This window comes from Cryptomeria japonica, chromosome 9, assembly GCF_030272615.1.
Source record: "Cryptomeria japonica chromosome 9, Sugi_1.0, whole genome shotgun sequence".
In the NCBI taxonomy this organism is placed as follows: Eukaryota; Viridiplantae; Streptophyta; class Pinopsida; order Cupressales; family Cupressaceae; genus Cryptomeria; species Cryptomeria japonica.
In genome coordinates, this window is record NC_081413.1 from 747,306,619 (window position 1) to 747,323,957 (window position 17,339).

Below are 17,339 nucleotides of genomic sequence, written 5' to 3' on the forward strand. Positions count from 1 at the left end.
TATTACTTTATAATAATGTGGCTTACAAAGGGCTTACAATGTGAGCTACAAAGGGCTTACAGTGTGATGAGAACATTCCCACCATTTTCACAAAAGCATTTACTGTATTTCTTGAACAGAAAGTAACCACTGAAAACAATCCACTGTAGCTAATGTTACATCAAAGAAAAGTTACATCACAAAGTGGAGACAATTACACATTGAAGCATGTATTCCTATTTGCTTCAATTAGAATGTTACAATGTTTGTCATAAAAGATTTACAGGCACAAGCATACAACTCTACTTCCTGAAACAGACCTCTCACAATCTCACCCCTTTGCAACTTCTTGCAAACCGCAAAACCTCCACTAGTGACAGAGAGAATACAATTCAATAAAGAGGGAGAAGACCTAGCATGAATACACACTTGACACATGGCACCAATTGGACCCTTTGATTTTGCAATTGATTCTGGCATAAGGAATATGCCACTTCATCTTCTAATTTCTCTATTTTGCTTCCATTTGATAACTGGAAGTAATTTTCTAATTTTACTGGGAATTCCCATGGAAACTTTTCACCCTTGTGGTAAAAATTAATTTACTAGTTGCACTTCATTTTGCAAGTGAAAATTTTATCCTTGGGTTACCCACTTATTGGCATTTGAACTGTGCACCATGGGGACACGTTCCCTGTGTTGGTACCCCCGTTCCCATACTGGGGACGGTACGGGGACGTGGGGATGGATTTTGGAAGGACACTGCTTGTCCCTGAATTGTGTAGAGAACCAGAAATTTTTCCGGGACATTTCTTGGAGTGACTGGCTGGATTAAAAAAACCGCTTTTTTTAATTATTGTCCACTGAAGATGGACAATAATACAGAGGAATGATAAACACTTTGTGTCTTCATTGGTACTATAAACATCTTGTAATTCCTTCAATTCTTGAGGCCAATGCAGACACCGTTTATTATATCTGGTGCTATTGAGTATGGCTCAGTTCCTGCTGTTATGGAAATGCTGGTGCAAAGGCTCGGTTCAAAACTGTTAGTTTGCATTCTTTACATACATGCTGCTCCACTGTGACCATTAAAAGTCTGCTTGGAATCACTTTAGCATAAGTATTTCAGCATGAAAATGATTTTTTGCATTTTACTATATTGTTTAGAGAGTAAAGAATGAATGTAGTATATAACAAGTTTGAGATGCAATTTAAGATAGCAATGTGTTGAATATTTTGTCATTGATGTCAAAGGATGATGATCAAGGTTGTCTAGCAATTATTTGTTTGAGCAATTTGGTTGCTTGGTTGAGCTACTTGGTTATCTGATTGACTACCTGGTTGTCTGGTTGAGCTACTTGGTTGTGCGTTAGAGCTACGTGATTGTCAGCTTGAGTTGGTTGCTTGTTCAAGTCACTTACTTCCTGCTACCTGCTTGTCTGGTTGAGTTACTTGGCTGTGCGTTAGAGCTACGTGGTTGTCAGGTTGGTTGCTTGTTCAAGTCACCTACTTGCTGTCAGCGTCTCTTGCCAAGTTAGATCATTGACCATGTCACTGTTTGAAGGCACAATTACCTTATGTATGGGCTGCGATATTTTTTTGGGAAATGGCGGCTAAATCTTGTACGTTTTCATCTCATATATTCTCGGTTTTCTGTAGGTGTTAGAAATTAAAGTCTGGCAAGTTGTGGGTGAGACAAAATTCATTTATCTTTTCATCTATTTTAAGTGCAGCGGTTTTAGTCTTTTTGTAACGTCTTGAGCTGGTCATGAGTAGTGTTTCTAAAGGAGTCATGATTCTTTTGGAGTAATTTTTAAAACACCTACCTTTATTGACTGAAAAAACATGTCATCGCTATTTTCTTTTATCAGCGTAGTGGGCTGTGAGATTTCTGACACAGCAGTCTTCATGATTTCCTTGTTTTGGCATTTATGTTTGTGGCATGATATATACTCGCCTTGCCTTATTCTTTGGTGAATTGTTTTGGTGTTGGGTATGCTCACGTTGCTTCATATACATGCATCATGTGAAATGCTGAATATAAGGAGGAGATGATCGTGTTGAGTGCAATACAGAGAAGAATCATGCATAATTTCTAAGGAGTCTAGCATTATTTTCAGAGTGAGGAGCTTATATTTGAAAGATACTCGTGAATATGATAGAGTTTTTGAATGTAAAATGTGAAGATCTTTCTAAAAGTTTCAGTAATTTTTGAGTATGAAAAGACTAGAGTAGGTGCTTCAGCTGATTGAAGTTGGTGCTTCAAGGGGACTAGGTGTTGTCTGTGAGTTGGTGCTCACTTTTGTAATTTGGTTTGGTGCCCATTTGTTAATGAAAGCTATTGTGTGCCGTGGTTTTTTACCTGAAAGGGTTTTCCACGTGAAATTTGGTGTATACATCTTGATGTTTGCTTTCTCTATATTTTATGTGGTTTCATGTTTTTAAAAAGTCTAAAATACTGATTCACCCCCCCCACCTCTCAGTATTTTCTACATGCATTTCACAATGAAGCTTAAATGCTCTTCACTCATTCTCCAAATTAAAGGAAATCATTCCTAACTGTATAAACAACTTTGGAGCTGCTACTTTGTATCTTCTTATAAGCACATCTTTGCAGTAAATATCAATCTTGCCTTTGATGGTGAATATATTTGAAAGGGACCATGCTGATGGTGTCTGGTGGACAATATTGTAGTTTGAGCATCCATTTGTTGTTGATATAATGCCAACATCAAAACGATTTCAATCAATTTGAAAAGGCTCATGCTGATGGTGTCTATGATGAATGATTTATCAATGTTATAATATGCATATTTGAAATTTCTCTATATTTTTAAAAATTCCCCTATTTTTTTAACATTCCTCCCCTAAAAAATGGCCCAAAAGTACTCCTAGTCCAGAAACACGTCTTGGCGTGTCCGTCCCCAAAACTTGGAGCATAGCATTTGAAAACGTGCTTTTAATCAATAACCTTTAGAACTCCTCAGTTCCTTCTACAATTGATTAGGCATTTTGTTGAACAATTTGTTTATGAACCTTCATACTTTGCCTACATTTGCATTAGTTTTTACTATACTTCTTCTCTGATATGGTTACTTGGGTTCTCTGCATCATACTATCATTGTTGAAATGAACCACATTTCAATAACACTGGATTTAAATTCAGTAAACAATACAATATCAATGCATTCAATAATATATCTGGGTCATTCTTTTAGCTGCAACAATGTTTGAATCACTTTTGGGTTTTTTTACCAATATTGTGCACTTAAAAATGTTCAAACCATTGTCAAAAATGATGCATGGGCATGAGCGACCCTCTAGGCAACCTTTTGGACATGAAATGTTAGGATCAGATTGATAATAACATGCAGAAATGAAATAATGAGTACACAGAACACAGCGGTACCCTGGGAAAACCTCCCTCTTGGAGGTGAAAAACCCAACAACAAATTCTCAGTTTGTATTATGTCAAAATCAGTAGAATTCTTACAACTTTGCTTCACGCTTGAAGCAATATAATCAACAGATAATAATCTGAATTAGGGCACACAGTAAGATGAACAACACTCAGACTTATCCGAAGGATTCCTGCTGTAGGTGGTTGCTGATCAGACACAGAAGTGCAGATCCTTCGCTTGGCAGGAGGACAGATTGCTATGGTGATTCGCTAGACATGAAGATGATTTATTGCACCAAAAGACACCTTCGTTATCCCTGAGAGAGAGTTCGCTCTCCTTGGATCAGGTCACTTGTTGAAGGTATAAAATCACTGCTTGTAGAAAGAATTCACTAACCAAGAATGCTGCTCCAGGTTTGCTGATCAATGAAGCTGATCAATTTCAGCCTCAAGGAGAAGTTCGCTGCTCCTATACATGCATTCGCTGCCCTAGATAATGCAGTCTTCAATCTTGAATGACGTCGCTGATGCAGAGGAACCAATTTGCTGATTACAAGATAGTAGTCGCTGATTGTTAATCAGAGATGTGTTTGATACTTGCAAAAGACTTCGGATATATATGTGTCCAATTCACCTAGACACCTCAGGTCGGCCCTTTCAACTTGGCGCCAAAACATAGGGTTAAATTACAAGTTACATAAGATAGGGCCTGCCCTATTCACAAGTTACATCACAAGTTACATTCAATGTAGGACCTGACCTATCCACAAGTTACATTGTCCAATTAGGGCCAGTCCTAAAGTAAGAATTACACATTTGAATTTTGCCAAATATAGTTATGGCTAAGGCCGGCAGGTCAATTAGCCATCAAAAGATGCTAGGTTGGCCCTAGGAGGGATCCGGCCTAGCTACAACATCAACAATTGCAGCACTGGGAATGTTCATAGTGCACATTTGAAACAGAGAGGAAGTCCCAAAATCGCATTGCTGCACTGCGAGTACCAGCAATATACTGAAATCTTAATCTGCACGTGGGAATTGGCAGTTTAAATGGTTAGTTTTTGTAAAAAAATTGATTATGGAACCTATTTAAAACATTTTCTAATGTTTTATTGGGATAAAGACGGGAACAAAATAAGTTTAATTATTTAATGTGCCTCTCAAAGAGCAAGCACGTTAGCATCAGCCAACGAGAAGGCTAGTGCAAGGTTGCCGTTTAGCGCAAATTTTGTCTCAACTTTTCCACTCAAGGTTGCACCATGCTCTAGCCTTATTTCTCTTAACGCAATTCAAAATCTAAATTAAATTCCAATTAATTATGCAGCCAGCGCTAGATACATGTTTGGTGCCCTTTTGAGTTGAAAGAAGACACCTCAACCTGCACTGGTACGCTGGGGCTTCAACATCCCTTAATTTGACTTTTTATTTTAAAAAAACTTAATAAAATTTGCTCTAAAATGTCAGTTAATGTGCTTGCTCTTTGAGAGGCACATTAAATAATTAAACTTATTTTTTTCCTGTCGTCATCCCAATAAAACATTAGAATTTTTTTTAAATAGGTTCCATAATCAATTTATTTTTCATAAACCAACCATTTAAGTGCGCACCACAGACAGAAAAACAGAACTTGAACCACGGGCACACAAGACTTTCAAGGGCCACAAATACTTGCAAGGGGCAATAATATTTGATATAAATCCTCGTTCCATTGCCAAAAATCAAACAACAAATCGAATTTTGAAATCTCCTTTGTAACTGGGGCCAGCCGGCGGGTTATTAATTTTTTATTTTTTAGACCTTGAAACTTTTTTGATGACCATGAATCGGGAACCTGGAGACTGGTGATGGCCTATGTATGAACACTTGTACAATAGTCGGAAATGAGAAATTTTCACATTTTTACGATCCTCTATGAATTCGCCTAGAAAATGTTGGAACTTTTAAATTGGGCCCAAACCTCATCTGATCACCCTGAAAATGGGTTTGCATACTCATATTGAATTATTGAAACTTTGTACCAAATGGATTTCGAAAAAGAGCTCTGGATCCTAAGATATTAATGCCATTAATTTCAGGCCAGCTTGCCACCTTGGAGCTTGAAAACAAGCCTTCTCTGTGAAACTGAAAGTCATCCTGCATGGGAAATGAGAAACAAACATAGGTTTCAAGTTGTCTAACCCATGGGACTCATTGGGTACCTGAGTCTAGAGTCCCTCGGAATCCTTTAGTGCCATTCACCTTTGGATTCATTGAGTTTTGGTGAATCCAAGTGAATATTGTAACTATGGTCCAGCCTATGCGAAGAAGTGTTTTTTCACAGGTTTTTAATACAAATTTAAAGAAATCTATAATTATTAGTGTAGTAACCCCAACGGGTTATCCAACCTCCAACTTGCAAATGTTTGTGTTTTTGAATGATTTGGTTTTGATTTGCAATTTTAATATGAAAAATAAACTTTCTGCTAGGCAAGATTTAACAAAGGAATTTGCAAATATTTAAACTACTGGCAAAGTAATGGCTACAATATCATTTAATGATCAATACATTAACATATAAGTGTGCAAACAACGATGATCATACCCGAAAGTTAATGTAAAAGACTATTAGCAATTCTGGAAATAATCATTTAAGTCTGGAATTTTTGATCAGCAACCAAGGTGGCTGGAAACCACCACGTCCAGCTGAAAGGAAGCCTTGTAGCAGCTACGTATGAGCCTGCAGATAACAACTTGTAATAATTGCAATGGCTGCCACAAAGAATCTGAAAATACTCTTCAAGAAATCTGCCTTAAAAAACCTTTTGTTACTGTAGCGTTTTACTGTTCATGTGTTACTGTAGCAACAATAAGAAAAAATTGAAATCTGATCAACAATGGCTGCAATAATGAAGCTACAGGTCTGCAACCAATTATGCTTCAATAATCTTCAAACCCTAGATGAAATTCCTTCTCTTTTGAGCACAATTAGAACTTCTGGATGAAGTCCTCCACAAGCAATGATTCGGCTGATCTTACACAACCTCAAAATTGCAAAGGCACTGAAGAGTTTTCGTTCTCCAATGCTGGAAATGACTGAAACCCTTGTGTATTTCTACACACAACTCTCATATCAAAACTTCAAGAATGAGTTTGATTTGCTTTTTGAAACCCTTTATATCCTCTCAACTCTTAAATGCCTTTAATTCCCTTTTGAAATCCACTCTTAGGGTTTTAATAAAACTTTATAATAACTTTTCAAACTTGGGTGCTCATACTCATAAATAATAAATGCACTTTAATATCATTTTTAATGATATATTATGTTCTTCCATTGACTTTATAAATTACTTTAATTCTCGGCCCCATAAATCATAATCATTTAATTCACTTTTAAATCACTTAAATTGAGGGTCATGGCCCCATTGTGTATAAAGTGACTTTATAACTTTATAATTGCATTTAGTAAATAATTATTAATAAAGTAATCACTTTATTAATAATTAATATAACATATCTCCACAAATAATCATTATTTCTCCATTCCTTCTGAACCTAGGAGTTGACCATTATGTCCACTACGCATCCAATTGCCTTACTAAAAATAGTAAGGGTCCCTCTCTATCAACCATTGATCTACTATAAATAGTAAATCTCTCATTATCTGATCAAACTAGTTGTGGAAGGGTTCGACACTGCAATCATAGACTGTCCAGGTGCCCTGCTATAAATAGAAACCATGACTTTCCTGAAATGATGACTTACTATAAATAGTAAGTTAGCCAAACAAAGTCCAACGAAGGCCAAACCTGAACATATACTGAGCTCTGAGAGAAATAACACACTGATCTCTGCCAAATGGGACCCTCTAACCATCTGAGTTAGCCTACGAGGGCCAATGATAGGCTAACCTATCATAAAACGAGAGCGGCTAAAAAGGGGACATTACAGTTAGAATCTATGAGCATTGACAAATGCCAAAAAGGGTGTCATGTCCCGCTCGAGACCAGGGCAAAATAAATAACAAATGGAAGCCTTGATATTGAAAAATTCAGACGTAACACTTATTGAAATTCCTAGGGCCGACCTTATAAAATACCCTAGGCAACGAAATAACTAAATAGGGCCAACCTGGAAAGTGTTGCTCGTGTCCGCATATGAATCATTTCTTGTTGGAATGAACCGATTGAGGATTAATTAAGAGAGGCCGATTTCCTTGCTTTAAGCGCTCCCTTTTGGAGATGGGATCAAAACACATAAAAAATTATTATATTAATGCAGGCCAACCTAATCAAAGGGAGGTGACTGTTGGGTAAAGAGGCATGTTGCGGGATATATATACAAATATTTTGGTGGACATTAGAGGAAGAATTGAAGGAATATCATTCCTATTTAGAGCAGATATGAAAGAGAACAGATCGAACAACAGCAGAGACCCTCACACACAGCAGACCCGATCTGAGTAGTAACATAATTATTGCAAGCAGCAACACCTATAACAGCAGTTCCATAATAGAACTCAGACCAGTGATAAGATCAGATCAGAACTATTATTAAGTTCCAAGCTGTATCATTCTATTTCAGTGGGCAAAATATAAGGTGATCCCGAAAAGGGACATTACAAAGGGACACTTACACTGGCTTCTATAGCTATATACAGGTCAAATTTTGTATAAGAATATTGTGTCAGGATCTTTTAGTTCTAGAGTAACTATAGGGTCTAAAGCTAAATGATTTTCAGTCTAATCCTTGACAATTTCTTGCAAAAATAAACTTTTCAGCCAAATGTCTAGTAGGATTTTAGGATGTTCCCAATCTTGATAATATTAATTTGCTCTGCAAAGTTGCCCTCATTTGGAGGGATTTGTAGCAAGTTTAAGGAAATTTAAAGCAGTCAACAAAATTTTATTGAAATTCAATTGTGTTATTACTCCTAAGAAGCATTTTTGATATCCGCGTGGATGCAATGTCTATTGTTGTTTATATAATGGGATTTATGGTAATTCTGTAATTTGTTGTTCATGGGGTTTGTTGCACATTTAAAGTGGTTGTCACATCAACTACATTGTTTGAAATCCTGCTTTTTTCTGTCTGTTGCTTGTTATATGCCTATGGGTGTATCTGTGCATGTGCCTTCTAGATCATTTCTTTGACCTTACTGGACAAGTCATTTGATTGATTTGTTTTTTCTTTTTCTTCTTTTTATGTCTCTAAATTTCTTGTGGTAGAAATAGATTCTAAATTTCTGAGTTAACATTTATCTAGGGAGGCAAGGAAATTTTTGTTTTACTAGCAAATTAAAAAACTTTAGAATATTTGTGAGTAAAGAACTCGGTGGATCAAAGAATTATATTTTTGACCATGTTGGAATTTTGCAGTAAAGAAGCTTTTGGATGATGAATCAGTCAAGAAGGTTGCTGCAAAGGGATTGGAAAATGAACTAAAGAATCGACATGAAATTGCGCAAAAGCGTATAGAAGAGTTGATGATGGTATCTTTTCTGTGAATAAGATTCTAAGAGAACTTTCTGGTGCATTTTGTATTTCTTTATCAATTTATTTCTGTATTGGGTTCATTTTAATTGTAAAATGTTTTAATGTCACGTATTTACCTTTACTTGTTTTTCATCTAGGTGAACAATAAGCTAGAAAAGGAGCTGCTTATGGCAGCAGGACAAGTTTCTGATGCCTTTGCAAGAATTTCTTCAACTCATGATGACATGGAAAGGATTTCCAAGGAATTCCATGAATCAAAACACGCACATGCAAAACTCACAAAGGAACATGACAGGTGGCTTTCTTTGCTTATGCCTGTGTTTTATTCATTAAAAATCTAAAATTGTTATTGGTCTTCTCCCTTTCAGACACTTACTGGAACAAGAGGCTTCCACTTATATTTGCATGTAGTGCATTTCTGTCCTAGATGAACATGTATTCCTATTGAACCCTTAGGGTGAGGATTCGAGTATGGACATCAGGGAATATATTTGTTTTTGATGGATTCTTCACAATGCAACAAATATTAAGAGTCTTTTAGATTCAACTGCTTTGTTAAATTGTTTTCTTACATTTTGGCTCTCTCTACTAGAAGCCAATGCTTGAGCAATAGAAAGAGATGAACATTTCTGATAAATAGTCTAGTGACAAATATATAAATATAGTCATCAATAGGTGTCATTTGATATTTACTGTTGGCATCTTCTTGGAGTTTAGGCTCCACTAAATAATGGTTCCAAGTTTGCCATATGCTTATTGTTGTGACCTTTTTCACACATCGCCCCATTGCAAATGGGGACCCTCTCTTTTCCTGCTTTCTAGGGTTTTTGTTAGTGTCCTATGGCCTTCCGGTTCAGTTTTACCAAGCACTCCCTAGTATTGAACAGTTCAAGTCCTAAGGATTGAAAGTTAGTTTTTGCAAATCATGAGATTCTAGAATACCAACACCGTCAGAGTGCTTAGAAAGGTCAAAGGACAAAGATCGCAATTGATCTGGACGAATTTGGACAACTTTTAGAAAGTTTGCTTTTTTGATTTTTCCTATTTTTTAGGAAGTTTCGTTTTTGGCATTTTTAGCCTGATCCCTGGTATGGCTATTTTTAAAAAGTTTTCCCTATTTTTAGGGATGTCTGCTTTTGCTTTTTCAGAATGGGAATCTAGGGTTTGCACTAACCTGCTTCGATCGAGACCCAAAATTTCCAAGTTTTGACCTAAAAAGTCAGTTCCCTACATTTTAGGGGTCGTATTGCTTCAGATGGTTTGCCTAAATATGGATTTCAAATTTCAAGTTAATCTGGTTAATTTTGGTTAAAATGTGAAATTTTGAAATTTTTCAAAATTTTGTCTAAGTATGGCTAATGGATAAGGTTGAGTGTCATGACAGGTGTGCAGAAAGATTACCCAAGCAAAGGTCCGCCATGTTGGAGAAATGATCAAAGTTCGCTATGTTGGAGTTGCTTCAAAAGTCCGCCATGCCATGATGATGGAGACCTCTAGAAAGTCTGCCTAGAGGAGGTAGTCAAAACTCCGCCCTATGTTGATGGCCAACACTCAAAAGTCCGCCATGTAGAGGGATGTCTAAAGTCCGCTCATAATGATGTATAAGCCTCCTTGATGCCTTCAAACTCCGCCATACCTTGGAGAAGCCATGAAGAGAGGCTCCCAAACTCCGCCATGCCATATGGAAGGGCTATCAAAACTCCGCCCAAGCATGTCAAGTGGTGGTCATGCTTCTTAAACTCCGCCCTATGCCTTGTGGAGTGAGAAAAGAAGATGTGGGAACCTTGTCAAAACTCTGCCCTATGCATGAGACCCTCCAAAAGTCCTCTAGGTAGAGGTTAAGTTAGAAGTCCACTCTTGGTGGAGGTAACACCAAAGTCTGCCCAAAACTTGGTAGTCATGGCATCCTCTAAACTCCGCCATACCTTAGGGTAGAGCCCAAAATCCGCCATGTAGAGGTTAAGTTGGGGAGGCCATGAAGAGAGGCCATAGAAGTCCGCGCTATGCTTGAAGGGGAAGCCTTCAAACTCCGCCCTATGTAGGGGCCTCCATAGAAGTCCGCCCTATGCCTTAGTTGAAGTGTCCGCCATGTAGAAAGAAGCCTTCAAAACTCCACCTTGAAGAGTAAGCTCCAAAGTCCGCCCTAAGAGAATGATCAAAACTCTGCCATATGTGAGGTGGCATTAAACTCCGCCCATGTTGAAAACCTTCAAAACTCCGCTCTAGGCTATATGGAGGCCTTCTCAAACTCCGCCATGCCTTGGAGAGGTAAGGAAAGTCTGCCCAAGTTTGATGGATGTGAAGGTAAGCCTCCAAAAGTCCGCCTAAACATGAAAGTCAAACAAAATCAATAAAAATGCAAGTGATGTCATGAAAATCCTTGTAATGTCCCCTTCTCTGCAGTGATTAGTTTAGCTGGCCGTTAGCCTATTTCGGAGGCCCATAGGCTAGTTAGGAGTAGAAATTAGGGTTTCCTATTTTCTAGGAGGATTCTTTGGTGTTTTCAGGGGGTGTATGTGGGAGTTTGATAGTTTGGATTCTGGATTCCTTTTGGGTTTTCAGAGAGCTTCAGGATGGTTCGACATGCATCTGCATCGGGTGACTTTTTCTGGACTTACTATTTTTAGTAAGTGCGACGGCTACTCAGAATGTGGTTAAAATCACTTTGGAAACACTTACTATTTTTAGTAAGTACTATTTTTAGCAGGATGTCAGTAGGCTTGTTCAGATGGCTATTTCCGGTAGGTCAGTTTGAGCAGTTGGTCTTCCTTCATTTTTTGGTGCTATTCTTGGCAAGGGTTCCTTAGCTCAGTTCAGTGACTATTTCTAGCAGGACAATTCTCTCAGCTTGTTTCCCCATATCCTTGGAGCTTGTTTTGGCAGGTTCAATATTTGATGAAAAATGGTGTTTAAAATTAAATTATAGCTTAAGGCAAAGGTTGGACGATTTATTTAAAAGGGATTGCTTAAGTTATATTCATATATAAGTCATTTCCTTAATTATATATTGGGCGATTTATTGTTGTGGAAAAATACTTTATAAAGTGAAATATTAATAAGGCAAGATGGACACCTTAGGGAGAAATAAGTTAATTTTATAATATATTTCACTTATCTACCTTGGATGCCACATTATGATTTTATTGTCATTTTTATAAAGAATATTTGCTCCTATGAGAAGGTCGATTTGGAGAAAGGAGAAATGAAATATAATTTCAAAATAATGTGAAGTGAATGTGCATTTGGGTTTGGTGTTCATTTGGAGGGAATGTGAATTTGAATTTGAGCCCTCAAAATCTATAAATGAGAGTGTTGGGCTTCTCATTTGGCATCTCAGACAATTTACACCGTTATGCTATCGGATTAACTCCAGACAATCTTCGAGGGTGAATACCTCCTAGGGCTCTTGACAGACTTCGAGTTTGAGACATCACACTTAGCTGTGATTGGATTTTCTGAACGTGTGGTTCGATTTTAGTGTGCATTTTCAGATTCTCAGTGTGGTGTGGATTTCAGTGTTGTTGGTTTTTGGTGTGGCTGAAGCGAAGATTCAATCGTATCTCCTTGCCTGTGCAATCGATTATTCTGAGTAATAGCTCGTTGGAAGCATATCTGGAGGGCGATCATTCTTCTACCTTGGCGTTTCATTTGGTGTTCTTTCTGATTTTTGGCAGCAAATCGAACTTTCCAGCTGGGTCGTACCATCTCTTGGCTGCCTTGGGTTGCGTGTTGGCTGTTTTTGGTGTTCGCGGTGCAGGTTTGAGTCTCTGGTTGCATCGCCTTAGTCATAGCTTTCATTTGCTTCCGTTTTTGTGTCATTCGGAGTTGATTTGGAAAAGTTATGAGCATTTTGGGGTGTCCGTAGCTTGCTGGTCTGCGTGTTTTCTGTGCGTGTTATTGATTTTCAGAATTTCATAGTTGTGTGTTAGAAGAGCTTTTTGGTGTGAGTAGTCTAAGTTGGTTTGGGAGTGATTATCTATTATTGTTGCAGTTGTTGGACTTGTTATCAACATTTGATTCTTCATTCTATATGATTGTAATGCTGGTTAGTAGTACTAACAACAAAGTTATGTTATTTCTGAGTCCCACTGCATAAGTGGAAGAGGATGGCTATGCTGCCTATCTTTGGGATAGTGATATTTCATGTATTGATAATCCATAATGTGCATTGTAAAGCTAGTTAGTACTACTAACATCTATCTTTTGGATTATTGCTTGTAGTCCCACTGCGTAAGTGGAAGAGGCTGGCTTAGCCGTTGTTTTGAATATTTTGTAATGTTGTCCTCTCGCTGAATAAGTGGTGGAGTTGAGAGTAAGTTTCATTTCTAGTCCTCCCGCAGCATAAGTGGTAGAGTGATTGTTCTTCAGTTTCTTGTATTATCCTTGGCTGGTTTACCGCCAAGTGATCTTCAATATTCTCCATATCCCGCTGAAAAGTGGAAGGGGTTGGCTTGCCGCCCGAGCATTGTATTATTTCCAGTTATTTGAAGCTAACGATCCCCTCAACATCGTATGCTCTCACCTTTCCATATTGGGCACTTGGTGATCAGAAAGTGGAAGGGTTACAACTTCAGCATTATTGTATCTTGATTTCCTAACCTTAACGGGTTCTTGTTGTGATTGATTGGAAACAAATTGAAAAAAAATGTTGGGGATATTACAATCCTTCAAGATTTCGAACTTAGAAACCAAAGAAAGTTCTTTGGAAGAAAATATTGGAAAAGATTGATAAGGATTTTGAACTTAGAAACCAAAATGGAAAGTTTTCAAAAAGAGAATATTGGAAGATTGATAAGGATTTCAAACTTAAATCCAAAATGGAAAGTTTTTCAAAAGGGAATATTTGAGGATTACTAAAGATTTCGAGCTAAGTTCTAAATTAGAAACTTTTGAAGACATTCTTTTACAAGCCTAGTTCGAGTTAACCAATTGAAAACAAATTAGAAACTTGCATTATTGAAGGATTTTCGAACTAGAGGACATGACAATACTTTCCCAAAATGCAAGCTGGATTTGGAAACACGAGTTGGACGATTTTAAGTGTTTCTAATTGAAGATTCAACTTTATTTACAAATAGTTCATTGTAACTTCATTTCTACACCAAGAAGTTCGAAGATACTAAGGAGAGCATAGTAAAATACTTTCAGTTTGGAGTTCATCTGGAGAAAGTTTTGATTGCTGGTAGTTGGACAAACTTCTTGACGAAGGATTCGCAGATTTGTGAGTGAAGCCAGCAGGTATAAGGGATAATTATTGAATCTTTTTTGGATTTTCTGAGTGTTCTTGAGAAAATTCCAGCCTTACTTCCATCCATTCGAAGGTGAAATTGAATTCATAATGCAGATTTATGTATTTTCTGAGTATTTTTCAGAATTTGAGAAATGATTTTTAGTGAATTTATTCGAATTTTTAGGGGAAGAAAATCATTTTTTTTGGCTAAGTATAAGAAATTTTCGGAGTTATAACACTTGGTGTTGATTTACAATCACAACCATCCTTGAGATTGAAGGGTTTTCAGATGAAATTTCAGTTTTTATGGCTAAGTATGAGAATAAAATGAAATTTTCCAACACTTAGACATTTCGCAGCCCCGTTATTTTCCTCAAATTATGAATTAATTCCTAACTTAAAATTTCATTGTCTGTTTGCAGATCCCAGGCACTATGAAATTTCAAGTGGATAAAGATGCTCCTCCGGAGTCAAGGATGACTTCGAAATGGAAAAATGTTAGCGACACCAACCTCGAACACATCAATCTGAGGGAATTTAAGAACGGATGCTTGGTTTGGACAACCTTGTGCCTACCACCATCGCGTGAAAGATGATGAAGAGTGGCATCGTGCATGCTGCTGGCTTCCTCCCCACCATGCTATGCAATGAGTAAGTAGTTGAATGCGCTAAACATTACAACCCCACCAGTAAAGATATTGTTGCACCTGATGGAAGGGTGTTGGCGAACATCAGTGATGAGGCTATTAGAGAGGCCTTCTGGATCCCAGAGTATCACAACACGAAGCCAAGGAAGGGCACCTCCAAACTTCAAAGGAAGAGCCTGGTGAGGGCGTACTTCAAGGAGGACATTGGGGACATGATCGTTCTACTCAACAAAATAATGGGAAATCCTCAAGGTGCCCCATTCGAACCCTGGAAGTATTATTTCATTAATGAAATAATGAATGGAGTGAAAATGATAGACTGGGCCAGGATGATTAGCGACAACCTAGACAACCAACTGAGGAACCTAGAGGCAAATAGGACTTTCTTCATGAGTTCGTACCTGTTCTATTCCTTGGCCAAGACCTATAGATACAAAGGCCTGACTTGCAGAGGAGAAGTAGGGAACAAAGAGAACCAGTTCCCAGTCTATGATTGCTATCCCCAGCTCCACATGGAAGAAAAATTCCATTTCAAAAGAGTGAATGATACCTTCCTCATGCACCTCACGCGGACACTACAAAGTGGACTGCACCAGAGACTCTCTCAAGAGTCTATGAACTTCATCAGTCGATTTGGGTATTGGTATATCCAATATCCAAAGTTCACTTACCTTAGAATTCAAGGATTCTCAGGGCCTCCCTACAAGCTTCCAACTTACCCTACCAATCGAGTTGTGTTACTTGAGGTTGTAAGGCAATTGGAGGAATATATGGTGATTCAAAGGGATAAACAAAAGAAGGCAGGAACTTCCTCTCTTACAATTGGTAATGGGCTGAAGACATGTCCATCATCACAAGCTGCTACGATTGCTGAGAAGGGGCTAGCCTGGTATCCCTTTTATCAGTACAAGGCAAGAAGGAATTTCGATCCATTCCACATAATAAAGAAGGTCGAAGGAATGACATTTCAACACATGGCTGATCTAGAAGATTATTGGGCTAACGCAGCCGATAGTTTCGAAGTCAGGAAGAGATTTTGGTCGAGAATTCCTTTGAGCATGGTAAGAGCAACAAAGGTATTTAGAGTAGCTGACAAAGTAGAGGATAGCCTTAAGCTTCAGCGGCCGGGCTTCAAAAAAATGAAGAATGAACCACTGGTTTTGATAGATTGGATGGAGGGAGAAAAGTCAGATCTAGCAGACCTCATGAGGACAATGGTTGAGTATTCCAGGTGGTGGACATTTGAAAGGACAAAGCAATTGAAGTCCAAAGGTGTAACCTTGAATTACAAATTGATGGGAGTGGATGATTCTTTGCCCTCCAATCCTTGTACTTCTGCAGGTAATGCCCGGAATCCAGAAAGTGTTGGGTCTCGGAAGAGGAAGGAGTTAGTTGGGAGCTCCGTAAAGGTCACAGGAAAGAATATCGTAGGAGAAAGAAGGGAGTCCAGCGAAGGCCAGTCCATCCTAAGTGCCGCTTCTATCGTACCTGATCAGAATGCAGTTGAGGAACAAGAGATGAACATCTGCATGGTTAATGACGAAGAGAGAATGCCTTCTCCTTCGGTTGAGGAAGTAATGAAGGAAGTTGTCCAAAGTTCGGACAGAGAGCAAACTGAAACGCCTACATCTCCCGTAGTCTTCTTAGATGGCATAGCTGCAAACCCAGGAGGGACAGATGATGGATTTGACCAGAATACTGTAGAGCAATCAACTATCCCGGATTGGCTAAGGGAAAGAATAAAGGCTAAGGTTCCCAAGGAGGCCTGTTCCAAAGAAATCACAACAACATTCTTGGAGAAGGTGAATGAGCCAATTATAGCTAAACCACCCAAGCTCACCAGAAATTTTTCTCCGATTCAGCGAGAGTGCAGGATTCAGGACAATCCAGATAGCAGTGCCTAGAGAAGGAAAAACTAGGGACAATGTTGCTGCAGATGATTACAAGATCACCACCATAGAGTTGGGCAAGCCCACCCAAGACCAAGAGGTCCAATATTTTGATGACTCTTGTAACGCTTTGAAGACAAGTTTAGCTCAGGAGAAAGAGAAGAGGAAGAAGGTTGAAGAAGAAAACCAGCAGTGGAGAAAGTATGTTCTCCATCTTACCAGGCCACTTAACCATGAGATCCCGGTTACCCCTCCACAGTCTCTTCAGCAGGAATCGATGAAGGATTATGAGGACATGAAGGGCTCGTTCACACAAGTCAAGGAGTGGATTTCAGACGCTTCAACACGTGTTGACATACTGGTAGAAAATTTAGTGTCAGCACACGAGTCAGCCTCTTCGTTGATCAATCATATCCAGGATCTAGCTATTAATTGGGAGGATGTGGAGGAAATTCAGGATGAAATACTCCCGCATCTGAAGATTATCCGAGGCTTGTCAAAAAGAAGCCTAGTGGATGCAGGTATCATACAGGCTGGAGATAGGTACGACTTCAGCACATGGTACTATGCCTTGGTCACCCGGATTGAAGTTTTGAAGAAATCCGAGACCAAGTGTTTTGAGACAGAAGAAAGTGTCAGGGAGATCTCGGGCAAGGTATTTCATGTAGCATCTAAGGTCTGGAAGAAAGAAAGTATAAGAGAGAAGCATTTGCAGGCAGA

At 38.5% G+C, this 17,339-nt stretch overlaps 1 protein-coding gene across 3 annotated transcripts in view; it reads left to right on the plus strand.

Moving 5' to 3' along the window:
• LOC131064657 (protein GRIP) overlaps window positions 1–17,339 on the plus strand; it is a 289,846-nt gene that overhangs the window by 20,400 nt on the left and 252,107 nt on the right. For 2 of the 3 annotated variants that reach the window (XM_059211056.1, XM_059211057.1), the window contains 2 exons: window positions 8,737–8,849; window positions 8,991–9,148. In XM_059211056.1, the coding sequence (XP_059067039.1) occupies window positions 8,737–8,849; window positions 8,991–9,148 (271 nt within the window). Of the gene's footprint in view, window positions 1–8,736; window positions 8,889–8,990; window positions 9,149–17,339 lie in introns of those variants that run through there. The other variant, XM_059211058.1, reaches the window with a different exon arrangement.